The 27,548-nt window shown below is 39.5% G+C and overlaps 1 protein-coding gene and 1 pseudogene across 3 annotated transcripts in view; one reads left to right on the forward strand and one right to left on the reverse strand.

Moving 5' to 3' along the window:
* The window catches only part of ARHGAP42 (Rho GTPase activating protein 42), a 340,955-nt gene that overhangs the window by 74,454 nt on the left and 238,953 nt on the right, over positions 1-27,548 (reverse strand). For all 3 annotated transcript variants that reach the window (XM_061440141.1, XM_061440144.1, XM_061440143.1), the window contains exons 5-6: positions 17,769-17,870; positions 12,153-12,263 (exon numbers count right to left, since the gene is read on the reverse strand). In XM_061440141.1, the coding sequence (XP_061296125.1) occupies positions 12,153-12,263; positions 17,769-17,870 (213 nt within the window). The remainder of the gene's footprint in view (positions 1-12,152; positions 12,264-17,768; positions 17,871-27,548) is intronic.
* On the forward strand, positions 25,716-27,014 carry LOC133261653 (ubiquitin-related modifier 1-like; annotated as a pseudogene).

Below are 27,548 nucleotides of genomic sequence, written 5' to 3' on the forward strand. Positions count from 1 at the left end.
GTAGTTATGAATTTCTTGCAAGTAATATTGTTTCATTTCTTAATGTCTATACTGTCTTATTAGGAACTGGATATCATAAAAGAAAGATACTATTGTAATATTATGCAAAGTATAAAGAATTCAACTTACAAAGGAGATACTTTAAGAACATCTGCAATAAATATTTCTATAAGACACCCAATTCCTTGAGATACATTTCCTACTGGCAACTTCTGGTAAAATTCAGATTTGCTTAGTAGTAAACAAGTATGTTTTAATCTCACAGTGCATGCTGAGAACCCACTAGGGAAAGGACAATTCTTTAGGGTGTAGAGAAAAATTATATACAAAGAGTTATCCACCTTTTACTTTTGTTCCACATCTACTCTGAAAGCAGCATTTGAGAAAGTTTAATCAAGACAGCATGTATGACATAATTGCCTCTAGGTGGTGGCAAAGTTAAATGTTTAGTTCATTTTATCCTTAACAAATTCCATGATGCTGCATCAAGGAAACTTAACAGGACAGCCTGACAGTTTAGGAATTGCATTTCCACTGTGTCACTTTCTTTGTTCAATGTGCCTGGTAGGAAGTGCAGTGGTAGGAAAAAGATTATTGTCTCAGCTTACCTTAAAGTAAACCTGACATTTAAAATGATAATATCAATAACAATAAGCCAGTACGTAGATTAGGTTTTAATATTAAGAAAGGCATTTTACCATCAGGAAAAACTCATATAGCACTTTATCATTCCCAAGGGCTTTAGAATCAATTTACCTCACCACTGCAACAAACTGACCAAATGTAAAAACTGATACTGCATTTATAGATGAAAAATCATTTGTGACATTGTACAGAAGACAGGGATCAAGACCATCCCCATGGAAAAAAGGCAAAAAAGCAAAAGGACTGTCTGAGGAGGCCGTACAAATAGCTGTGAAAAGAAGAGAAGAGAAAAGCAAAGGAGAAAAGGAAAGATATAAGCATCTGAATGCAGAGTTTCAAAGAATAGCAAGGGGAGATAAAAAAAAAAAAGCCTTCCTCAGTGATCAATGAAAAGAAATACAGGAAAACAACAGAATGGGAAAGACTAGAGATCTCTTCAAGAAAATTAGAGATACCAAGGGAACATTTCATGCAAAGATGGGCACAATAAAGGACAGAAATGGTATGGACCTAACAGAAGCAGAAGATATTAAGAAGTGGTGGCAAGAATACACAGAAGAACTGTACAAAAAAGATCTTCACGACCCAGGTAATCACGATGGTGTGATCACTTACCTAGAGCCAGACATCCTGGAACGCAAAGTCAAGTGGGCCTTAGAAAGCATCACTATGAACAAAGCTAGTGGAGGTGATGGAATTCCAGTTGAGCTATTCCAAATCCTGAAAGATGATGCTGTGAAAGTGCTGTATTCAATATGCCAGCAAATTTGGAAAGCTCAGCAGTGGCCACAGGACTGGAAAAGGTCAGTTTTCATTCCAATCCCAAAGAAAGGCAATGCCAAAGAATGCTCAAACTACCGCACAATTGCACTCATCTCACATGCTAGTAAAGTCATGCTCAAATTCTCCAAGCCAGGCTTCAGCAATACGTGAACCGTGAACTTCCTGATGTTCAAGCTGGTTTTAGAAAAGGCAGAGGAACCAGAGATCAAATTGCCAACATCGCTGGATCATGGAAAAAGCAAGAGAGTTCCAGAAAAACATCTAGTTCTGCTTTATTGACTATGCCAAAGCCTTTGACTGTGTGGATCACAATAAACTGTGGAAAGTTCTCAAAGAGATGGTAATACCAGACCACCTGATCTGCCTCTTGAGAAACCTGCATGCAGGTCAGGAAGCAACAGTTAGAACTGGACATGGAACAACAGACTGGTTTCAAACAGCAAAAGGAATACGTCAAGGCTGTATATTGTCACCCTGCTTATTTAACTTCTATGCAGAGTACATCATAAGAAACACTGGGCTGGAAGAAGCACAAGCTGGAATCAAGATTGCCGGGAGAAATATCAATAACCTGAGATACGTAGATGACACCACCCTTATGGCAGAAAGTGAAGAGGAACAAAAAGCCTCTTGATGAAAGTGAAAGAGGAGAGTGAAAAAGTTGGCTTAAAGCTCAACATTCCGAAAATGAAGATGATGGCATCTGGTACCATCACTTCATGGGAAATAGATGGGGAAACAGTGGCATACTTTATTTTGGGGGGCTCCAAATCACTGCAGATGGTGACTGCAGTCATGAAATTAAAAGACACTTTCTCCTTGGAAGGAAAGTTATGACCAACCTAGATAGCATATTGGAAAGCAGAGACATTACTTTGCCAACAAAGGTCCATCTAGTCAAGGCTATGGTTTTTCCAGTGGTCATGTATGGATGTGAGAGTTGGACTGTGAAGAAAGCTGAGCACCGAAGAATTGATGCTTTTGAACTGTGGTGTTGGAGAAGACTCTTGAGAGTCCCTTGGACTGCAAGGAGATCCAACCAGTCCATCCTAAAGGAGATCAGTCCTGGGTATTCATTGGAAGGACTGATGCTAAAGCTGAAACTCCAGTACCTTGGCCACCTGATGCGAAGAGTTGTCTCATTGGAAAAGACTCTGATGCTGCGAGGGATTGGGGGCAGGAGGAAAAGGGGACGGCAGAGGATGAGATGGCTGGATGGCATCACCAACTCGATGGACATGAGTTTAACTCAACTCCAGGAGTTGGTGATGGACAGGGAGGCCTGGCGTGCTGCGATTCATGGGGTCACAAAGAGTCAGACACGACTGAGTGACTGAACTGAACTGAACTGAATCATTTAGCAAAACCCATAGCAAGTCAGCAAAGGAATAGCTTATTCACAATTTCTCAGCTGATTAATCACCAGGTCACAGCTTAGTTGGCAAAGAATCTACCTGCAATGCAGGAGACCCTGGTTCTCTTCCTGGGTTGGGAAGATCTGCTGGAGAAGGGATAGCTTACCCAATCCAGTGTTCTTGGGCTTCCCTTGTGGCTCAGCTGGTAAAGAATCCATCTGCAATGTGGGAGACCTGGGTTTTATCACAGAGTTGGGAAGATCTCCTGGATAAGGGAAAGGCTAACCCCTCCAGTACTCTTGCCTGGAGAATCCCTGGGCAGAGGAGCCTGTTGTGCTACAGTCCATGGGGTTGCAAAGAGTCGGACACGACCAAGCAACTTCACTTTCACTTTTCACTTTTCTGCATTGGAGAAGGAAATGGCAACCCACTCCAGTACTCTTGCCTGGAGAATCCCAGGGACGGGGGAGCCTGGTGGGCTGCCGTCCATGGGGTCACACAGAGTCGGGCACGACTGAAGCAACTTAGCAGCAGCAGCTAGCATGGGAGTGAGGAGCAGGCCTCTGAAGCAATCTGGAGTAATTTTAGTAATTTCACATGACTGATGCCCAAACTGGGCAGAACTAGAATAATGAACACAGTGTGATATTGGAACAAGGACAGACATACACATCAATTGAAGAGAACTGAGAGTCTAGAAATAAACTCAGATATCTATGAACAGCTTATTTTCAACAAGGGTGCCAAGATCATACAATGTGTAAAGAATGGTCTTTCCACAAAGAATTCTTAGACCACTGAAGAGCCACATGGAAAAGAATGGAGTTGGACACCTACCTCAGACCACAGACAAAAACTAATTAAAATTGGGTGAACTGAAGAGCATGTGTATTACATCCCAATAAGAGTGTTTTTTAAAAATACAAACACTTCTCATAAACAGAGCATCGTAATGTACTAAAAGAGATCAAAGTCTTATACAGACGTCTACATCTGGCCACTGAAATCTCCAAGAAGACTGGAAAACTAGAGAACAGGTAAGGCATAAATTTTCATCCTGTACATGTGTCTGGCCTAGGAGATAATCCTGCGGTCTTTGCTATTCTTTACCTGGAGGAAAACAGAGAGAAAAATCGTAAGGGATAGTTTCTGAATGACCACAGAGTGCTTTAAGTCTAATGTACAGATTGAATGGGAATGAAAAAGTATCAATATCTAATGCAATGAATGAGAAAACCAAAGAAAAAAGAGTCATGGCTGGAAACTGGTCAGTCAGTGTGGCACAGGGGGACTTGTCAAAGAGGGTAATAATCAGAGAAGCTGTGTTGTTGCAAAGTTGCCAAGTCCTATCTGACTCTTCAACCTCAAGAACAGCAGCACGCCAGGCTTATCTGTCCTTCACCATCTGCTGGAGTTTCCACAAACTCATGTCCACTGAGTCAGTGATGCTATATAACTGTCTCATCCTCTGCCGCTCCCTTCTCTTGCCCTCAATCTTTCTCAGCCACAGTCTTTTCCAATGAGTCGGCTCTTCACATCAGGTGGTCAAAGTATTGGAGCTTCAGCTTCAGTCCTTTCAATGCATATTCAGAGTTGATTTCCTTTAGGAATGACTGGTTTGATCTCTCTGCTGTCCAAGGGACTCTCAGGAGTCTTCTCCAACACCACAATTCAATAGCATCATTTCTTTGGTGCTCAGCCTTCTTTATGGTCCAACTCTCATATCTGTTCATGACTAATGGAAAAATCATAGCTTTGACTCTATGGACTTTCGTCAGCAAAATGATATCTCTGCTCTTTAATACACTGTCTAGGTTTGTTATAGATTTTCTCCCAAGGAACAAGCATTTTTTAATTTTATGACTGCAGTCAACCATCCATAGTGATTTTGAAGTCCAAAAAAATAAATAAAGAAAGTGAAGTCACTCAGTCATGTCCAACTCTTTGTGACCCCATGGCGGTAGCCCACCAAGCTCCTCAGTCCATGGGATTTTCCAGGCATGAATAGTGGAGTGGGTTGCCATTTCCTTCTCCAGGAGACCTTCCCGACCCAGGGATCAAACCTGGGTCTCCTGCATTGTAGGTAGACACTTTACCATCTGAGCTACCAGGGAAGCCATTTTAAAAAAATTAAAAAAAAAATAAAATAAAATCTGTCACCATTTCCACTTTCTCCCCATCTATTTGTCATAAGTGTCATGGGACTGGATGCCATGATCTACATTTTTTGAATGCTGAGTTTTAATCCAGCTTTTTCACTCTCTTCTTTCACCTTCATCAATAATAGGCTATTTAGTTCCTCTTTGCTTTCTGCCATTGGGGTGTTAGCAACTGCATATCGGAAGTTGTTGATACTTTTCCCAGCAGTCTTGATTCTAGCTTGTACTTCATCCAGCCCAGCATTTCTCATGATGTTCTCTGAAGAGAAGTTAAATAAGCAGGGTGACAATATACAGCCTTGACATACTCCTTTCCCAATCTGGAACCAGTCTGTGATTCCATTCCAGTCCTAACTGTTGCTTCTTAACCTGTATACAGATTTCTCAGAAGGCAGGTCAGGTGGTCGTATTCCCATCTCTTGAAGAAGTTTCCACAGTTTATTGTGATCCACACAGTCAAAGGTTTTACCATAGTCAATGAAGCAAAAGTGGATGTTTTTCTGGAACTCTCTTGCTTTTTCGATGATCCAGCAGATGTTGGCAATTTGATCTCTGGTTCCTCTGCCTTTTCTAAATCCAGCTTCAACATCTGGAAGTTCTTGGTTTACCTACTGCTGAAGCCTGGCTTGGAGAATTTTGAGCATTTTTTGCTAGCATGTGAGATGAGTGCAATTGTGCAGTAGTTTGAACATTCTATAGCATTGTCTTTCTTTGGGACTGGAATGAAAACTGACCTTTTCTAGTCCTGTGGCCACTGCTGAGTTTTCCAAATTTGCTGACATATTGAATGCAGCACTTTCACAGCATCGTCTTTTAGGATTTTCAATAGCTCAGCTGGAATTCCATCACCTCCACTAGATTTGTTTGTAATAATGCTTCCTAAGGCCCACTTTACTTCAGACTCTATGATGTCTGGCTCTAGGTGAGTGACCATACCATTGTGGTTATCTGGTCATTATGTCCTTTTATGTATAGTTCTTCTGACACTTGTATTCTTGCCACCTCTTCTTAATCTCTTCTGCTTCTGTTAGATCCTTGCCTTTTCTGTCCTTCGTTGTGCTCATCTTTGCACAAAATGTCCCCTTGGTATCTCCAATTTTCTTGAAGAGATCTCTAGTCTTTCCCACTCTAATACTCTGTGACAGTGTGCAGGATTCTCGCTGTGGTGGCTTCTCTTGTTGCAGGGCACCAGCTCTAGACTCGAGGGCTCAGCAGTTCTGGTGCACGGGCTTAGTTGCCCCATGGCCCGTTGGATCTCCCAGAGCAGAGATTGAACACATATTCCCTGCATTGGCAGGTGTATTCTTAACCACTGGACCACCAGGGAAGTCAATGAAAAAAGTATGGAAGAACAAATGAATGAATGAATGAACAGATATGAACACAGATTCAAGTAATTTATAAAGCCAAAACTTTCTGAAGTCATGGCTATATATTGCCTCAGCAGTGAAGACTCACTGGAGTTCCTAAAGATGAATTTCTAATATTTCAAGGGGATGCAATTCAGATGAAACAGACAGGGCTGAAACTTCTTTGGAAAGAAATAAGGCAATAAAGAATAGTCAGCTTATCTTTTCAACTAAATGGAAATGAAGAAGGTAACGTGGCCATCAATGTGGTAAAATCCAGCAGAAGCTATGTTTAGACCAGGCCTTTACATGATGGATTTCTAAAATTAAGTATAAGAGATCAGTCAGTTAAATAGATAGAATGCATTTTTCTGACTTCTCCAACAAAATTCTTCATGGTCTAACAGTCACTGCAAACTTCAAACTTTCAGAACTAAATCCAAAGGCCAAGAAGCTTTTATTTAAACATATGCAACCTGAGGAGAGCTTTATTGTTTCATTTTTATAGAAAGACTGCACTTAGATTTTCAGCAGAACAGAAATCTAATTTTTAGTCCTACAATGTCTTTTTAAAAAAAATAATACTGTCTTATTTTCTCACTTTAATCTACTCTAAACTTTCTATACTAAGGTTAACCAATTATATTGAAAATGAACACAAAATCTTTTGCTTTCAGGACCTGAAGGTCTACATACTATCTGACAGACCTTTTTAACTTAGCAAGTAGTTGTTCAGTTTCAAAATTATTCACATCTACTAGAAAAGCTAAAAAGCATTTTATAAGTATACTTCATCATATAATAAGCTAAAGAGCTAAAGCATGTTAACTAAATTACCTTTTATTTTTTTCAGAAAATGATTTAAAAATAAATTTAACAGTCTAAGGGATGAGTATTAAAAGGAGCATGCTTCAGTTTATATTTGTTTATTTTCATTTTTCCACATGACATTTAAACATAATACAAAAAGACTGAAGTCTAAAAAAATAAAGTGAATATGTTCTTATAGAATTTATATGCATATTTTAAAGCATGTTAAAATTAAAAATGTGGTTTTGAAAAAGCTTTATCTGGCTTTGAAGCACACTGATAAATGACTCATCAATATTGTTTTCTTATCTAGTGAGAACAGTCCATGTGCAAGCTCACACTAGCTTATTGATGCTTATGACAAACCAGGTACATTGTGTATTACCTGCATCAGATGTGACAATTCTGGGAACTACACACAAAGTTTATCCCCGACTGACAGATAAAAACCTGAGGATCACAGAATTGGAAAAGCATTCCAAATTCACAGAGCTGTAAGGCTGAAGCCAAATTTCAACTTATAGTCACTCAGCCATTACACTTTGTCTCTACATGAAAAGTGGCCAGTTACCTGTGGCCTCGGGAGACAAAACAGAATTATGAAAGAAGGATGGAAGAACAAGTGAATGAATGAACAGATATGTGCATGGACTCAATCATCTTTACCAAAGTGAAGAAAAATCTCTTATTTTCTTCTTCTAATGTTTAAGGAATTAAAATAGCTTTACAGTCCAGTTTTCTAGGGTCATCCACTTTATTTGGTCAGAGCAAGCAATAAGAACTAACTTTTGTAATGAAGCAGTCCTTAAGGCTGTTGGTGGTATGAAATAGTTAACTCTGGACTTGGGTTCTGGCTTCCTGGTTCTCCCTCTCTTTAGGTTTGTGACCTCAGGCAACTAATAGTCTTTCTGTGACTTAAGTTTCTCATCTTGAAGGATAAAAACTACCAATAATAAAGCCATGGTGGGGTTCACATGGGAGAATGCGGAAAACACAGGACACAGAGTAGTTGCTCACAAAACTCTAGTCCCAGCTACGTACGCTTGCAGGATGCAGTCAAAACATCCACCAACTGCAGCTGAATGAACCGTAAGGGAGTTAAGCTATAAAAAGATTATTTTGGTTTTCTGAGCCACAAACTTCATGTTCCATAACAGACTTTCAAGACAGGGTATTCAACTCTCTTATGTAGGCTGTTCATGTTTAGCTACTTCTCAAGGTTTTTCTCCTAATCCCTCAAAATTCTCATAAAATCTGGGCAACTCTGAGAAATAGGAGGATCTTACAATCAAGAATCAGGAATTCATATTTCTCCCTCTCTGATCTCTTCTCACCCATTACAGACCCGAACTCACATATCTTGTTGGCAAATCTGAAAGAACACAGTCAAGCACTGCTAGACAGAAATACAACACAAACCACAAACGCAAACGAATGTGAAAATTTTGATTTTCTAGTAGTCACAAGAAACTTAAACCAAGCAAAATTTAATATTTTATACAGTGTATTCAAAAGATTATAATTTCAACATGTAATCAATATAAAAGGATTTAATGATATTTCTTTAAAAAAGAAAGGCTTTCTTTTTTGTACTAAGCCTTTGCAATCTAGTATGTGTTTCAGGTTTGGAGCACATCTTAATCTACACTAGTCTCATTTCATGGGTTTGACAGTCATACATAAGTAGTTACTACCACACTGAGTAGTGCGAGTCTAGAGATCATGAATTAGCTACCATCGCATTCCAAATAAACTATGATAAACAGGGGGAAAAGGCCATTAAAATCATATAGCTATTGGAGAAGTGAGTTTAAAAAGCTGGCTTTCTGTATACTTCAAAAGCAGTAATTTATAAAAAATTTATAAATGCCCCTCTTTTCCCATATATTAGATCCAGATTCTCCTAAGAATAACGAAGCTGTAGGAACATCTTTTCCTGGTACCACCTGAATATTCTGTAGACATTTTATCATAAGTACAAGTTGACCCTTAAACAATGTGGGAATTAAGGATGCCTATATGCTTATGTGCATGTGTGTGCACACAACACACACACACACACCTTTTGGAACTCTGTGTAAAACTTTACAGACCAGTCGTGGCATCTGTTGCTCTGCATCCGCAGACCCAACCAACCTACAGACGGTGTAGTTCTGTGGTATTTATTTTAAAACATCCACATAAAAGTGGGATCCACACCGTTCAAGGTCGTACTGTTCAAAGGTCAACTATAGGAGGATCTTGACGTTAATCGAAATCATGGAAAATTAGTCTCAAATGATCATCATAAAGTAAGAATATTATTTAATGGGAATCAACAGGACTATTTATATTTTCTACTTGCTATCACAGCATCTGTTTAAGTCACACCCCTAAAGTACTTTGCTTTACTCTAATGCTTTTTTGTCAAACAAATCTCAGCTAAACTAGCATAGATTGCTTCATCTCTTCAATACAAAGCTTTACACAACAGGAATTGGATTTCTGCAGGAAATAACCTTCAAAGATATTAAAGTATCCTCATGTGTTTTTATCTTTATAGCTCCTGGGGGCTTTGTTTTTGAAATCTTAAAGGCTTTTTTCCTCTAAATTAATTTGTAAATGTGTAACCTAAAGAGTAGCAACCCCATGTTCTAGTGCTCCCATTTCTATTCTTCTCATTACGGGGGTGGAAATTAAGTAAAATCCCATGGATGAGACTTTGTGGCTGGAAATGGAATGAGACTAAACTGACAGTACTATTTGGTTTGGCCAGACACTCTAATAAGAAAAATCCAGCAGCCAGGAAAATATTTTGGAAGAAGAACAGATTTCACATCGACCTTGACTGTGGTGTCACCAGAAAGGCATGCATTACAGAAGACTTATCAGACCATCCCAGTATGGGATACCACAGAGGGAAGGAAGAAACATTTCAGTTGAAGGACAGTTTCCACTTCTCTACCTGTATTGTCACATGAATTCACAAATTCTTAGCATTCCTTCTGTGATCTGTGGGCAAACGATTTTACAACCTTTTCCTTAATACCTGATGTCATCTTACAGAATGGTCTGGTTCACTGTTCCCAGACAGGATGGGCTATAAAAGAATCTTGGATGGGGAAACGGGCTACACGTGTGCCTCTTCAGAGGAGAGAGTTACTACAGCTGTGGAAGGATCATTCCAGGTGCGAGGAAGACCTGCACAGCAGATGAGCACAGTATCTGCAGGGAATGGGAATACACAAGGAAGGAGAGTGATGGGGAAAGCATCAGAACTAATGGGGGCACTTTAACAAAGAGCTGACATTCAGAAATCCCAAGGGGCGGCCAGATGGGGAAGTGTGCCAACAAGGAGACAGGCTTCAAAACCCATGATACGACTCAGAGGCAGGACCTACTCCATGAGAAGAGGAGTAGGAATTTTAAGAATTAGTCATCTTCTTTGACGACGGCTTGTCAAGCTGACCATGTGTCCAAGAACCCCAGCTGAGTTTCAGAAAGCCAAGTAAAAGTTTATCAGACCCCAAAGGATCTTCTAAATAAGAGGCTATCAATTCAAACTAGGGGGTTTAAGAACTTAGTGTTTGGAAACAGAACTTGGAGTCAAGGCTGTCATCACAGTGAAAGTCGCTCAGTCGTGTCCGATTCTTTGCGATCCCATGGATCCCATGGATCCTATACAGTCCATGGAAGTCTCCAGGCCAGAATACTGGAGTGGGTAGCCTTTCCCTTTTCCAGGGGATCTTCCCAACCCAGGGATCGAACCCAGGTCTCCCACATTGCAGGTGGATTCTTTACCAACTGAGCTATATAAGGTTAAATTCTTGAGCCTGTGGTGTGGTCTTCAGTCCCTTAAAGCCTTGGAGGTGAAGGGTTGGTCTTGGAAACTTGTGAAGCAGCCAGCAGAAAGGCAGGTGGCTCTAGTTGAAGGGACAGGAGTGAAGCAGGGGTACAGACCAGGCAGGGGCTAAGACTCTTCCTGGACTCTGCTCTGTCCCAGTTTCCCATCACCTTTAGGTAATCACTGATGGGTTTTCATCAGGAAATAAAATTTCCAAATATATTTAGAAATGTATCTCCCCTTCTCCTTATCATCCACTAAATTAGGAATAGGGTATTTTATTGCTCATAATAAGTAATTTTTTTTTAAATAAACTGACATAGGAAGAAAAGATGGATTAAATTATATATTTGATTTCTTATATATTTTATGATCAATACCCTATCATCTTGACTATAGAACTTACCCTTATTCAGTCACAGATGATACCTCATGAAAATGCCTATTCAGGCAATATTGTAATATATTAAGGTATTACTTGGGAAAAAATGCCAAGAAAACGAAGTAAGTTTATAAAGACCAGCCACCTGTTCTTTTCTGCAATGCAGTTTACATTAGGGAATCCATTACTTTTTACACTGACTTAGGAAAATAAATGACTTCACTGGAAAGTCAGGCAGGTCCCCGCCTTGTAAGGAAGCAGAGTGGAACAAAGGAAGAAATACAGCCTTACCTTCTCTCCCTTCAACTAAAGGTTTGATAAATGGGTCACTGTAGCGGTGAGCTGTTTTCCTTTAGGTATATGTAATATACATGCTTTAATGTTAAATTTTAGGCTTTTTAAATCAACAGGCTATTTCAGAGCAGTGCTAGATTTACAGAAAAGCTGAACAGAAATTAGAGCTCACCACCCACCCTGGCCCTTACCCACACGGGTTCCCATTATTAACACCTTGGATCAGTATAGCACATCGGTTACAAAATGATAACCCAGTACTGACATATTATTATGAAAGTTCATAGTTTACATTACAGTTCGCTCCTGGTATTGTACCTGCTACACACGTTTTGACAAATGTATAATGAATAACATGTATCTACCATTACAGTGTCCCGTAGATTAGGGCATTTCATTGCCCTGAAGTGCTCCATGCTCCACCTACATACTCTCCCATGCTTCTCTCTCTCCTTTTATTTTTAAAAACCATAATTGTCAACAGAAAAAAACTGCAAATTTTTCTTAGAAGATGTATTATAGCTACTATTTTATACAGAAGATAGATCTTACCGGTTCGACAAATTCAAACTTCTTTTTTTCCTGAACCTCTTGAATTTTAAAGACGTATTCTAGTGATGACTCATAGAAGTTCTGATGTTCTCGGTCAACCTGTGTATCTGCCTAAAAAGCACACAAAGGCAAATCATGACATAGAGAGTGATTATTGAAGGTTCTGTGTTAGAGAGGGAATCAAATATTATTCTACTCTGAAACCTTTTTTAAAAATTAAGTCCTACAAAAAGTTTGAATATAGCAATTGTATCTTGGGAATACAAAGACTAGGAAAACACAGTCTTTGTCCAAGAGAGCTTACAGTGTATGGAATGGGAAGAAAATGCACGCGCGTGCACACACACACACACACTCACACACACAGAGCAAACACACAACATTCATTAAATTAAAAATGATTATAAAAGGGTACGCAAATCATATGAAAATCTAAGCAATCACAAAAGAGAGTCTAAATTCTGGAAAAAGAATGGTGGTGCTCTGAGTTGGATCTTAAGATGAATAACTGGTCATGAGTAGTCAAAGATAACAAAGGGGTCACTCCCATGAAAACGTAAAGAGGCATGAAAAAGTCTGACAGGGTCTGCCTTCAGAGTAAGTGGAGGGAAGGAGGCAGAGGCAGGGCTGGAATAACACTACAAAAGATCCTTAAAACCTGCATTGCAGGCAGATTCTTTGCCACCTGGGCAATGAGGGAAGCCGCGAAAACTGCATAATGTCTTGATTTAATTGAGGAAGAATCATCTCAGAATATTCAACAGCAGGCTTTCCTGGTGGTTCGGACAGTAAAGAATCTGCCTGCAATGTGGGAGACCTGGGTTCGACTCCTGGGTTGGGAAGATTCCCTGGAGGAGGACATGGCAACCCACTCCAGCATTCTTGCCTGGAGAATCCCCACAGACAGAGGAGCCTGGCGGGCTGCAGTCCACGGGGTTGCAAAGTCGGACACGACTGAGTGACTAAGCACACACATTATAGAGATAATACTGGTAGCAGAGTTCCCAAAGCAGAGGTTCTAAGCAATGACTCATGCTGCAACAACGCTGTGCACATTCTCTTCCCTCTTCTATGCTCATCATCATCCTCGCATGCTGTCTTTAGAACTGACTGGTTCAGTAAAAACGCATGATTTTACCTTATTTTCATTGCCCAAACTACACTACTATTCACTGCCAGCTGAGATTAGTAAAGACAGATGAGTAGAATGGCCTCTCCAGAATACTAAGTATCTGCCAGTGACAATTTCGGAATAGGACACTGCTTTGGAGCCATTTTACACTGATAATTTGACAAACAAAAGCTTAAAGAAAGATAAAATTAGGTTTTCTGGCTTTGACAGCATAGCATCTTAAAACTTCATTTGAAAGAAGGACTTTAAAAAATACTTACATAATTAAAAATAACCCAGTAAGTAGTTCATTAGTGATGGATAAACTTGAGAATTCCAAGTTTATAGACTAATATATCAGAAAGTGAAAGTCATGCAGTTGTGTCCAACTCTTTGCAGACCCCATGGACTGTAGCCCACCAGGCTCCTCTGTCCATGGGATTTTCCAGGCAAGAGTACTGGCGTGGGCTGCCATTGCCTTCTCCAGGGGATCTTCCTGACCCAGGGATCAAACCCGGGTCTTCCGCATTGCAGGCAGATTCTTTACCGTTTGAGCCACAGAAGGAAGCCACAATATATCAAAAGAATAATATAAACCAAGCGGGAAATTTGGACCAGTAGCTTTTCAGTACCCTAAGTTAGTATTTCACACAAATTACATACATTTTCTTCCTACCACTTAGAGGAACAGACTATAGAATAAATGGTAAGGGGATGGATACAGGTGGTGGTATGGTAATAAAGTTTAACAATTGGCTCCCTTGGGAGTGGGGGGCAGGGAGATCCCAATTTACACTCTCCTAACTATAAAATTAATACATATTCATTACTATATGTTTATTCATTGTTCATTATTAAACAGGGAAATGTAAACATAATAAATTAACTGCGGCCTCACTATAAATGTTTACAACACACACACAAAAAATTACTTTAAAAGACATGAATAATAGTATATATTCTGCTTTAAATCCTGTTTTTCCACACTTAGGCTAACAAATATTTCCAAATATCTTTAAATGCTTTTCCAAATAAAACTTTCACAGTCATATCAATTCTGTTTCTGGCCAAGCTCTATTTGTGTATTTATCCCAATCATTCTTTTGTGCTATTTTGGATGTTTCCAAAATTTTTATTGTGAATAACTCTTGGATCATCATATTTACACAATTTATTTTTATACTCATTTCTGATCATTTCTTCTGGTCAAATTCCTATCAACAGAAATCATTTCAGCTCTCTTGGACATGTAAGGTTGATTGAAATATGGTCAAATATACCTCAAAAGTTTTTGAATGATTTCATATTCCCACCAGAAAAGCCAAAGTCTGCTTAGTTACCCATACCTTCACTAACAATTGATATTATCTTTTAATAAATTAATGTGCTGCTACTATTATTAAATTATACTTTAAAAATATATGATATAGAAACTTACAATATTTATTATGGTTTATATTTCTTCTTTGTTGAAATGCCCTTTCATATTCATATCCATTTTTTCCACTAAAACCTTTATCTTTTCCACACTGATTTCCAAAAGCATCTTATACATAGGAGATGGTTATCCTGTGTCATGTTATATAAGTCCCTTAATACTTCATCTTTTAATTTAAGGTCTTTTGAAAGAGACAGATTACTTTCATGCATTTTGGTCTTTTTACATTTCCTTCACATTTCCTTCCTCGAAGTTTATGCTTAGAAAGAAATTATCTATTCACATTTCAAATGTTACTTCTTTTGTCTACTGTAAAGTCCATAATTTTGACAAGTCTGTTTCCAATTCTGTGTACTCCAAAGGTCCATCTAATAGATGGCCTTAGAGCTTTACCAACACAAGCTGACCCCTAATTCAGTCCTGGTAATGGGTAGTCAGTCACATTCCATGAGCAAAACGAACAGAGTCAGCTGTGTCAGTGAGAAGACACAGAAGGGTCTTTCTGAGAACAACTTCATAGGCTTGGTGCCGACAGAAGGACCAGAGCTGCTCTGGAAGTGAACAAATGAATTTAATGCTATGTTACAGAATTAAACATGTGCGTAGCAGCTTCTCCCTGTAACAGGTTTGACTCCTGGAAGGACCGAGGAAAAAGTAAAAAACAAACTACATTTTTCCTTTTCTACACTATATGCTCCGAGGAGTTGCTTTACACCATATTTGTGTTGTATTTATATTTGTGTCGTATTCTATCATGGGCTGTGCCTCCTGGAAAAAAGTGTGTGTGTGTGTGTGTGTGTGTCTATGTGTGTGGTGGGGCAAATGGAAGATGCTACTAACCATGTTATAGGTTTTTTCTAGCATCCAACTAAATATAAAACCAGAATGAATATTCTATTCCATCATATCCCAAGGGATTAGGAGCCACTAACAAGTATTAAATATTGAGCTACACTGTCAGGGAAAATAAAGCATAACCTCTAGAGGACTTTACAATTATGATAGAGTTACGAAGTCAAACCAAGCAATCCCTAAGGGAAATCAGTCCTGAATATTCACTGGAAGGACTGATGCTGAGGCTGACGCTCCAACACTTTGGCCACCTGATGAGAAGAGCTGACTCACTAGAAAAGTTTCTGATGCTGGGGAAGATTGAGAAGAAAAGGAGAAGAGAGTGGCAGAGGATGAGATGGTGAGACAGCACCACTGACTCAACGGACCTGAGTGAGAGGGAAATCTGGGAGATGGTGAAGGACAGGGGAGCCTGGTGTGCTGCAGTCCACAGGGCTGCAAAGAGTCAGCCAGCTAAGGGCAGCCTCTCATGTTCACCAAGAATCTGATAAGTCTTCAGAGACTCTATGCATTGCCCTTAATTTTGAGGCAGTCGATTTTTAGAATGTGACTTGGCCTTGGTCTTTGGTACATGATGGTGACAACTGGGGGAGCCTTTGTACAGATGACTTCATCTACATATTGCATTCTCTCTCAGGTTTATTCTAAAGAAATGTTTAAAAGTTTAAATAGACACACATTTAAGGAGTTTAGAAATATGTGAACACAATATTAAAGAACATAGTATACTATATAAGATTAAAAATGTCCATGAAAATTAAAAATATAATTTCTCCTAATAACAGATTTTTCTCCACTTCACATTAACCCCAAAATCTTTCCATAGGCACCCAACGGTCTATTAAATTATCCTATTTTAATAGCAGGTATTAATAACAAGTTATTTATTATAGTGAAATACAGATCTTTCCAATGTTCAACATTTTAAGTGAGGAAATTCAATTCCCTCTAGGGGAACATAAAAATACAGTAAAAAAGAATCAAGTAACTCTTCCATGACTTTTTGACTGCAGTTCCACTGCACTTGAACTCGACAAGCATGCCTCATGGCTGAACAAGAAGGTCAGAGAAATAAGAATATGAATAAGCAGGGTGGAGGACCAAGCTGAACTTGAACAACAGTTCAGGAAGGAAGGTGACTTTGCTAGAGGATCAGAATGAGACATTTAAAAGAGTTCAACGATGCAATCCCTAGAAATACAGAGAAGAGATGAAGAAGAGACTGCAGGAGGCTCAGCGCCACGCAAGATTCCCTGGGGCGGGCTGGGGGCAGTGATAGCTGCTAGTGCTCAACAAGTCCCGGTTCAGCTCTGAGACACACTGCTGTATGCTAGGGAAAGTGTGCATGGTGAAAGACAACAGAGCCATTTAGAAAAACAAACAAAACATATACTATCACTAGAGCTGAAACTGCATCACTCCTCAGTAAGAGTTTTCTATCTGGCTAACTATAGTTAAAACACTACCAATGAGAAGAGCAAATTTTCAGGAAAAAAGGAAGAAATATTCCTTGTATGAGAATACTGTCCACATTAGTAAAATATTTCTGTTGACTTGTTTAAATTGACAAAAAATAATGAAGATTTCAAAACATGTAACTGTATATCTTTTTTCCCTTAATGCTGATGTAACAATTGAAGAACAGATATTTTTAACTTAATATAAATGTTACACCATGAATTTGGTAGGTCTTGCTATTTAGAATGGCTTTCTAGGTGGCTCAGTGATAAAGGATCACCCTGCAAAATAGGAGACTCAGGTTCAATCCCTGGGTTGGGAAGATCTCCCAGAGAAGGAAATGACAACCCACAGCGAGATTCTTGCCTGGGAGATCCCGTGGACAGAGGAGCCTGGTGCGCTTCAGTCCATAGGGTCATGTAGGAGTAGGGCATGACTTAGTGACCAAACAGCAGCAGCAGTTATTTAAAATATGCCCAACAAGAAGAAAAAGAAATAGCCTTGTTTCACTCTTTTTCATTATTGAAGGAAATACTAACCTTTCTCTTGGAACTGTTAATTTTAAATGTCACAAAGCACGTAAAATGCTCAGCACCACGCCTGTCTATCTATACCAAATGCTCAATTAGCTTAAATATTCTTATTATCATTATTTTATTAAACAGGAGCAGATTCTGAGATAATGTCTACTTCTGGAAATCTGGGCTTCACATGACAATGCTAATGCTCTTTTCACACTTCAACTGGAAAAACTTACCTCTTGCAAATGAGATTCCTTTTTCTTTGCAGACAAATTTAAATGTTTGTCAAGAATGGAATAGTATTTTTCACTCTCTTTGTCGAATTTCTTCTTTCCGTCCTAGGAGATCACAGAAACAACAAAACATTCAAATCAGAGAATCAAGATAACCTTGATTTCCATCATTCCCGTCAAGCGTCCAATAAAATTATTTGATAAAGATTCAGTGAGCTTCAACTATGTGGAAAACTTGATGAAGTAGGAAGAAGGGTATGAAACAAAATCATCTGAGTATGTATTCTGCTCTCAAAGAAGTTCATAGAACTATAGTATGGAGAGGGCAGGCTGCCTAAAGTAGAATCCCTTTGAGCACTCTATAACTGATTCTCAAGAAATTTTGACTTAGAACTCTGGGACATAGCCAAGAGAAAAATGTCTCTTTTAGGCTTTTTTGGTGATTCAGATAAGTTAATATACAAACAGTTTAGAGACCACTCACAAACTCTTTGCAAGGAATCATAATATTTCCCAAGTCAAAAAAAAGATGCTTGATATTTCAAACAAGTCATTCTCATTTTTTTAAGTAGAATAAATTTTTATGGGCTTTCCAGGTGGCTCACTGGTGAAGACTCCACCTGCCAATGCAGGAGACACAGGTTCGATAATTTCTGAGTTGGGAAGATCCCCTGGAGAAGGAAATGGCAACCCGCTCTAGTATTCTTGTCTGGGGAATCCCATGGACAGAGGAGCCTGGTGGGCTGTAGTCCATGCGGTGGCAAAAGAGGTGGACATGACTCAGTGACTAAACAACAACAATTCTTTTATAGAGAAGGGGGGATGGGGAGGGGCTATTATAAACAAAAAGTCCACTGGAGGAAATTGGGAGTTTGAAGCATAGTGGCTTTTCAAGGGTTTAATTTGACAGTTTCACATTGGCTGAGCTGTTCAAACAGCACATTTGTGATAAAAAGGAAAATAAATCTTCACAAACTGGTGGTGTGAAATCATTAGACCAGTTCAAAGTCAAATCAAAAGGATTAGAATCACCTGTATCATGCACTCAACATAACTTAATCACTGACCTTTGCAATGCCTAAAATGACATTATCTTATGGGTTCAGCTGTAACCAGGCTAGCCCTTTGTTGGAAGAGAATACCTTTCCCCTAAGGCATACTTCTATAGAAATGCAAACAGAATACAGTTCTAAAGAGAACAAGGCATGCCTAGACATATGATCTTCTCCAACTATAATTGTGTTATCCACCAGGTATGTTTTTTCCATTTATGAGTCCATATGAAATAAATACTACATGACCACAGTCATAAATTTCACTGGCCAAAAAAGTACTACTCCTTCCTTTTATCTCAGTGTTTCTTGATGTGCAATGTCTGGACCACATTAATCAAAGTTAAGTATTTTAAAGGTTACTCAAAATGTAGATTCCTATTTCCCTCATGTAGAGATTCAGACAGGTCTCTTTAACAAGCTCTGTGATTATTATGGATAATGGTTTTCATTTATTTGAATCAGTAAGTATTTGGAAGAGATTAATTAAAAATAACGGGTGAATGGATGGATGAGGAGAGGAGAGACTCTGGGAGGAAGCGGGGAAAAGAGGAGAAGACAAGCAGGCCTCTGGTTTGTCTGTCTCACAATTCAGGTTGTCAGATCCAGACTAACACATGAAGGTATTCTATTCTGATCCAGCAGCACTCTAAACTTTTATCCACTCAATTATATTTCCAGGAACCCATCATGCTCTAGTTGCATGGATGGAAGTTTAGAAACTTAACTGGTAAAGTTGCATTGAATGAAAAGAACAAGAAGGGTTCTGCTGTAAACGTTCTAGACCTTTGAAGAAGTGTGGGAATGTTTGTGCACTGCTGTATTATACCTGTAAATAAGGCAGGGGAGTCACATCTTCAAAGGATTTTTATCATTTAAGGAGAAAATGTGGCTCTACTAGGCGAAACACAATTGGAAAATACCAAGTGGCATTCCCATCCAAAAAGGGGGTTGGTGGAGGAAATCGCACAACAAAATGTGGCGGAGAGGAGCCAAAAAGGTTCAGGATGGGAGGCGCTTGTCCCTCCGCTGTTGAAACAGATACCTGAGTGAACATTCCATTGTCTACTCCTCAATCTGGCATTTTATGCCCACAGCTGACCTGCTCAAGCAATCTTTCCAAAAGCCTCTCTCATTAGCCATTCTGAGCACCTGTTCTTTTTTCTCTACAGACTATAAATATAAATGCTTATTTCTTCTAAGAGCCACAGCTTCAAGTTAGAGCTACTCTTAGCATCCAGTTTAAACAGACCTCATTCACAAGTCCGCTTCACCAGTTTCCTCTGCTTTGTAACCATTCATCTAATTTTATAAATGGATCTCTTAATGTGTTCAAGCCCTACACTGCAGCAGGAAAATGCATATCCTAAATTTACATCATTCATATATATATATATATATATATATATATATATATATATATAGCCCACGCTTCTTAAAATTTTGAGAGAGTGCTCAATAAATATTTAATGAACATGCAAAATTATTCCTCTTGTAACAGTGGGCATTACAGTCCCTCACAAACATTCCATTTGATCAAAAAACCGATATCCATGATACAGGGGGCGATTCTGTACAAATGGCCTCAATTCAATCCCTGTGATACAAGAGCACTGTAGGGGGCGGGGGGCCACCAGCTGCCTTAGAGATGAGTACGGGAAACTGACTCACTTTCATCTTACAATAGGGGGCTTAAAATTTCTCACTGTGCGCAGAAGAAACGAGGTGGGGGAGAAGGGAGCACAGCTGTGGCAACTACACTTGCATCTTTGTTTTTCAGTGTTTGCTGGCATTTTTGGAAACGTTAACTCAGTGCCAACATACCAGCATTCCTGGCAATACAAAAATCATTCCCAGAAGAACTTCCTGGACTCCTAATCAAACCCTGGCCCTTCACACCACCAGGCCAACAAAAGAGATCTACTCAAAGGTTCCAATGATGTAGATAACACAAACACATTCAGTTCTAGTATAAAATTAAAGCGCTGAACTGAAAGAGGAGGGCACATGAAGGACAACTATAGTCTAGGGAACCATCTTCTTGAAAACAAAGAGCACTTTTTGTGACTCACATCTACCCCCAAAAGCCATGATTTACTCTCATGTAAGTCAGGTCCTATTTGGTTTTAGTAACTTAATACCACACAGCTATCGATTGTCTACTATGTACTTGTGGATATCAAGCTAAGAATTTTCTCCAAAACCAGTGCTGCAGAAAGAAGGGAAAATAATGCATGAATCTTTACGCTAAACACTACATGTGATTACTGAGTGAAATAGATGGGGAAACAGTGGAAACAGTGTCAGACTTTATTTTTCTGGGCTCCAAAATCACTGCAGATGGTGACTGCAGCCATGAAATTAAAAGACACTTACTCCTTGGAAGGAAACTTATGACCAACCTAGATAGCATGTTGAAAAGCAGAGACATTACTTTGCCAACAAAGGTCCGTCTAGTCAAGGCTATGGTTTTTCCTGTGGTCATGTACGGATATGAGAGTTGGACTGTGAAGAAGGCTGAGCGCTGAAGAATTGATGCTTTTGAACTGTGGTGTTGGAGAAGACTCTTGAGAGTCCCTTGGACTGCAAGGAGATCCAACCAGTTCATTCTGAAGGAGATCAGCCCTGGGATTTCTTTGGAAGGAGTGATGCTGAAGCTGAAACTCCAGTACTTTGGCCACCTCATGCAAAGAGTTGACTCATTGGAAAAGACTCTGATGCTGCGAGGGATTGGGCGCAGGAGGAGAAGGGGACAACAGAGGATGAGATGGCTGGATGGCATCACTGACTCGATGGATGTGAGTCTCAATGAACTATGGGAGTTGGTGATGGACAGGAAGGCCTGGCGTGCTGCAATTCATGGGGTCGCAAAGAGTCGGACACAACTGAGCGATTGATCTGATCTGATCTGATGTTATAATGGTATGGTATAATGGTTTTCTGTAGATCCACAATAAGTGCATCTGAACCAGGTAGTCATGTACAATGAGGTCATATATATGTGTGATATGTTTATATGTGCATATTTTTAAATCTTTAAAAAATGCCATCAAAAATGGCAAGTTAATCCCCAAACCCAATTATAGTGGCAAATGTGTAAGATAAGTTCAAGGTCTGTAATCAACTTGTGTTCCAAGCTACACTGTATTTACTCTGATCACATGATCACATTATTATTTAGCATATAAGATTAGCAACTGAGGTTATGTTGCACTTTCATCATATCCCCTGAGCTAAGGAATGGGAAAAAAACTCCAAGTGTCAGTCTTAAAGTTGTGATATATAACAAACAAATAGGCAAAAAATAAGTCAAAATACTCATATAAACAATATGTCTATCACAAATTATACACAAATGTTAAATACAAGGCCAAATCAACACCTTCTATTGACCACAAGAGGGTACCAAAGGAAACAGACTCTACCACAATACCTAAAAAGTCAGATATATTTCAAGCTTTATCCAATTGTTTTTTCTCTATAAAACACAACTGCAAAACTTTGTTTAAACAACTATTTTAGCAACCTTTATCTTAACATTATCATGATCAATTTTTTAAAGTAGAGGCAATGAAAAAATATTTTCTATATTTCTTTTAATGAAGCACACATTTAGGATTTATGCATCCAATTTTTAAGACAATTTCAAGGTTATAAATTAAACACAGGATATTGCAAAATTTCCCATGCAACTATTTATGCTACCATGTTAGTATAACCATTAGCTAAATAAGCACTAAGCATATATTTTTAAAATCCTTTTAAGTGAGTGCACAGTAGCAGAAATAGTAATAATAAATACCGATAAATTTCTATTTCACAAATGCATAATTCTTATAAACTGGCACTGTGCTAGGCATTGAGAGGACAAGATACAGCCCTAACTACCAGTCTTGGCTAGACTTCCTCCTTCTCTGATAGTGGGATTTCCTCACCGCTTGGAAGAGTGACCTAGGGTGACATCATAATTTTTAAGTCTCAGAAAGAACAGCTGCTTAGATATTTCTTAGACCCAAGAGATTCCTGGTGTCCAGAAACTCAGGTTGTTGAGACCCTTAATACAGCTTTCACAGCAACATCCCAACTGCAGGTGACTGCACCAAACCATTCCCCACCATGTCTGTCCTCCTCAATCTGCTGAAATATAGACATTTCAAAAGGGCTTCCTTCTTCAGAGTTATGCCAATATAATTCACCACATCTTCCCTTTTCCAATTATCTTGCACTACTACCACCAGGTGATCAGATTCCTAAGAGCCAAAGGTTTCGTATTTGCCTATATGAGGAACTCCTACAAAATGGGGCTTCCGTGGTAGCTCAGCTAGTAAAGAATCCACCTGCAATGCGGGAGACCTGGGTTCCATCCCTGAGTTGAGAAGATCCCCTGGAGAAGGGAAAGGCTACCCACTCCAGTATTCTGGCCTGGAGAATTCCATGGACTCTATAGTCCATGGGATCGCAAAGAGTCAGACACGATTGAGTGTCTTTCACTTTCACTCTTAAAAAATGGAAAGATAGAAAAACAGATAAAAATATAGATGAAGGATATGAAGGGATAACCAAGAGAAGAGGGAAGTCAAAAGGTTAACAAGCATATAAGGAGTTTTTCGAACTCATTATTAAGAGGAAAGCAAATTAAAATATTGAGATATCACATTATATGTATCAGATATTGGTTGGCAAGACTTATAAAGGTGAATAACAGGTTGAATGCATGTGGAAACATAGGAACTCACATATGGTGGAAACACAAGAACTCATAAAGGGGTACAGGTACAGCCTTTCTAAAGAGAAATGTTGCATTCAACATTTCTAAGTGATATATATGCATGACTTAAAAACAAGCTTCTGGGTGCACATCCCAAAAATATCCTCACAGAAAAGTCCATAAGCAAACCTGAAAGAGGATCCATTTGAAGCAGGAAGATAGCCAGGGTATTTACTGGTGAATAAAAATGCATTAGAAGCATACCACAAAGTGGCAGGCATGAAGTAAATACTACAAATAGATGGATCTTAAAACATAATTCTGAGTGAAAACCACAAAACACAAAATAGGTAAGTAACACAAAATCATTTATGTAAATTGAAGTCATGAATAGAAAAATAATATCAATTTTGTAAGACAAATATATACACATTAAACTTATGAGAATGGTTGCTGTATAAGAAAGAAAATATGAATGAGGTATGAGTGAAAGAATAAAAGAGTTGTGAACTAAAAAAGAAAAGAGATGAGAAAAGAGAAAAGATAAGAGAATTAGGAGATTAATCAGGAAATCCAACCTCTGACTAACAGAAGTACTGAAAGAAAAATGAAGGGAGGAATTACCAAAAAAAAATAAAAAATCACGAAAATTTCCAGAATAAAAAAAAGTATCCATATTAAAATGACACAATATATACAAAGCACAATAAATGAGAAAATATCTGCAAGATATATCATACACTATTACAAAACCATGATTAAAAACAAAAATCTAAAAACAGAGGTTAAATAAATATCATCAGAAACCAATGAGTTCACAATAACATCACAGGAAGTTATAAAACAAAGGTGCAGTGCCTTTAAAATTCTGAGAAATAATGAATTCCAACTCCGATTTCTATATCCAAATTGTCAATCTAGATTCATGGTAGTATAAAAATATTTACAAACATACAGGGTCTCAAAATTATTAATATCTAAAAATTTGTACTATTTTTCAGAAAGATACTAAGGTATGTGCTCAACTAAAATGATGGAATCAACCAAAAAAACCAAGACATGAGATCTAGGAAAACAACAGTTCAAAGAGGCAAGGAAAATTTCCAAGAAAATGGTAATATGACCTTCCATGAAAACAGACAGACAAATAAGCCTATGAACTTTAAAGTAGCAGTTAAGATTAGAGTCCCAGAAGGGATGTGTCTTTAAAAAATCTGGAGAAGATATTCAATGTATACAAATGTATCAAGATGTGTTTTGTAATTACACTAATGCATTTGGGAACAGAGACTTTTATGCAAAATTTAAAGGTAACTATTCACTCTAAAAAAGAAGTCTCCCCCTCCTTTATGTATATATGTGTGTTTATGTATAAGTGAAATAAATGACAGCAATGGTACAAGGACAGGAAGAATTTGTTACTCTAAAGTATTTACACTGCCTGTGAAACAGTGCAACATTATATCTAAAGTGGATTTGGATTAGTTTTAAATGTACATTTCAAATGTACAAATTTGTAAATGTACAAATGGATGAAACAGGGAAAAAGAGAAAAAAAAGATGAGAAATGGAAAAGAGTGGGAAGCAGAGGAGGAATTTATAATGCCACTTTAGGGCAATCATTAAAAAATGTTTTTAAAAAGTATAATTGATACAGTAAGAAAGCAGAGAAAATGAAATCATATAAAGTACCCAATTAAAATCACAAAAGGCAGAAAAATAGTGGAAGAAAAAAATAGGAACAAAGAACATGGGGAAAAAGTAGAAAACAACAGTAAATATGGTAGATATTAATCCAACTATATCAACCATCCCTTTGAGAGTGAATGGTCAAAATCCACCTATTAAAACACAGACATGGTCATAGTGAATCCAAAAAACAAGACTCAACTACATGTTTTCTATAAGAAACCAACTTGAAATGTAAAGACATATGCATTTAGAGCAAAGAGAGAAAGATAAACTTTGCTAACACTAAAAAAGAGAAAGCAGGAGTAGCTATATTAATGTCAGATAGATCAGATTGCAAAACAATGAAAGTTATTAGAGATAAAGAAAGAGGATTACATAATGCTTAAAAGGTCAGTTCTTCAAAGACAATAATAATTCTTAATATGCATACATCAATGTGTAAGCAGAGCATAAGAGCAGAGCATCAAATATGTGAGGGAAAGACTGACAGAACTTCAAGGAGAAATAGGTAAATCCACTATCAGAGATGAAGACTGTAACATCCATCTACTAGAAGTGAACAGATCCAACAGGTAGAACCTCAGTGAGACCACAGCTGAACTCAACAGCACCATCAACCAACTGGACATAATGCTGTTCATTTAAGAACAGCAGATTATACATTCTTCGCAAGCTCACATGGAACATTTACCAACACAAACTACACTGTGGGCCATATCTTAGCAAATTTAAAATAATAAAAATTATTCTCGGTGAGCTCGGCTTCCTCAACATGGCAGCGCCCTTGTCAGTGGAGGTGGAGTTCGGAGGTGGTGCGGAGCTCCTGTTTGGCGGTGTGAAGGAAGCATCAGGTCACCTTGCCTGAACAGGAGGAACCCTGGGACATCCGCAGCCTCCTTGTGTGGATCAAGAATTTGCTAAAACAGCGGCCAGAGCTGTTCATCCAAGGAGACAGCATGAGGCCAGGGATTCTGGTGCTGGTTAAAGATGCCGACTGGGAACTGCTGGGTGAGCTGGACTACCAGCTTCAGGACCAAGATAGCGTCCTCTTCATCTCCACGCTGCATGACGGCTAAGGGCCCCTCTCTGTGCCTGGGCCCCCTTGGGGTCGGGAGAACAGAAGAATCAGACAATCCCCTGGGGCCCTACTTCCAGATCTTCCTGTCCCCCTTGGCTGCTTTCTTCACTACTCTGTCCCTTGAGCTCCCTCCAGGCAGGGAAAAGAGGCCAGGTGCTAAAAATGAACCTTTCTCGGGCACGTGAGCAGGGGAAGGCAGGCGCCCGAGCCGGGCACTCCTCCTCCCAGCAGCTGAGGTGGGGGAGGGTACCCCTCCACGTGGCTGGAGAGGAGGGGGTCTGTGCGGCCAGGTGACCCAGCTGCTGCCCCTCCTGTGTCTCCCTGAGTGACGGCTGACAAGGCACTGCCGCTCCTGGGCTGCGGTGCCTTCCTGGGCAAGAGGAATGAACCTCACTAGCTGATGGCAGGCCCCTCCCCTCTCAAAGACAGGAGGAGCCTTTGCCTCAGTTTCCCCATCTGGACAGCAGAGGGCTCTGCCTGATCCCCATTGATATCACTAGGGAACCCCAGCTGGGGTCCCCTATTCAGCGTTGACCGCCCACCCCACACACACACAGCAGCTGCTCCTCCAACCACACCCCTCCTCCTGCTCCCCCACCCACAGCCCTTGACCCTGGCCAGTCTCCCCCACACAGGCCACCAGATGGGCTCCTGAGACCCTCCCCCACACACACAGGGCAAAAGACTGCTTATGTGCAGCTCATTCCACTGGGGGTGGAGAGTGGGAGGGTGTAGGCTAGACCTTGGACTGGCAAATAGAGGCCTGGGGTGGGGGGGTCAATGTGCCTCAGTTTCCTCTCTAATGACAATTGAATTTTTATAATATCTGAAAACTGAGGGGACTTCCCTGGTGGCTCAGACAGTAAAGAATCCACCTGCAATGCAGGAAATGTGGGTTCTATCCCTGGGTCGGGAAGATCCCCTGGAGAAGGAAATGGCAACCCTCTCCAGTACTCTTGCCTGGAGAATCGCTTGGACAGAGGAGCCTGGTGGGCTACAGCCCATGGGGTCTCAAGAGTCAGATACGACTGAGCGACTGACACACACACAAAATTGAGATACTTGATGGTACAAGGGCACACTTTATCTACTCTCCCATCTCCTGCAGAAAGCAGGATGGGGCAGGCAGCACCTGGGAGGCAGGGTGACTCCCCCCACCCTCATCCCTTCTGGAAGTCTTGGGGCCTCAGTGCCTGCAAGAGCTGGCCTTGGGCAAATAAAAAAGACTAAGTTGTTTACTGGAAAAACAAAAA

Source organism: Bos javanicus, chromosome 15 (assembly GCF_032452875.1).
Source record: "Bos javanicus breed banteng chromosome 15, ARS-OSU_banteng_1.0, whole genome shotgun sequence".
Taxonomy (NCBI): domain Eukaryota; kingdom Metazoa; phylum Chordata; class Mammalia; order Artiodactyla; family Bovidae; genus Bos; species Bos javanicus.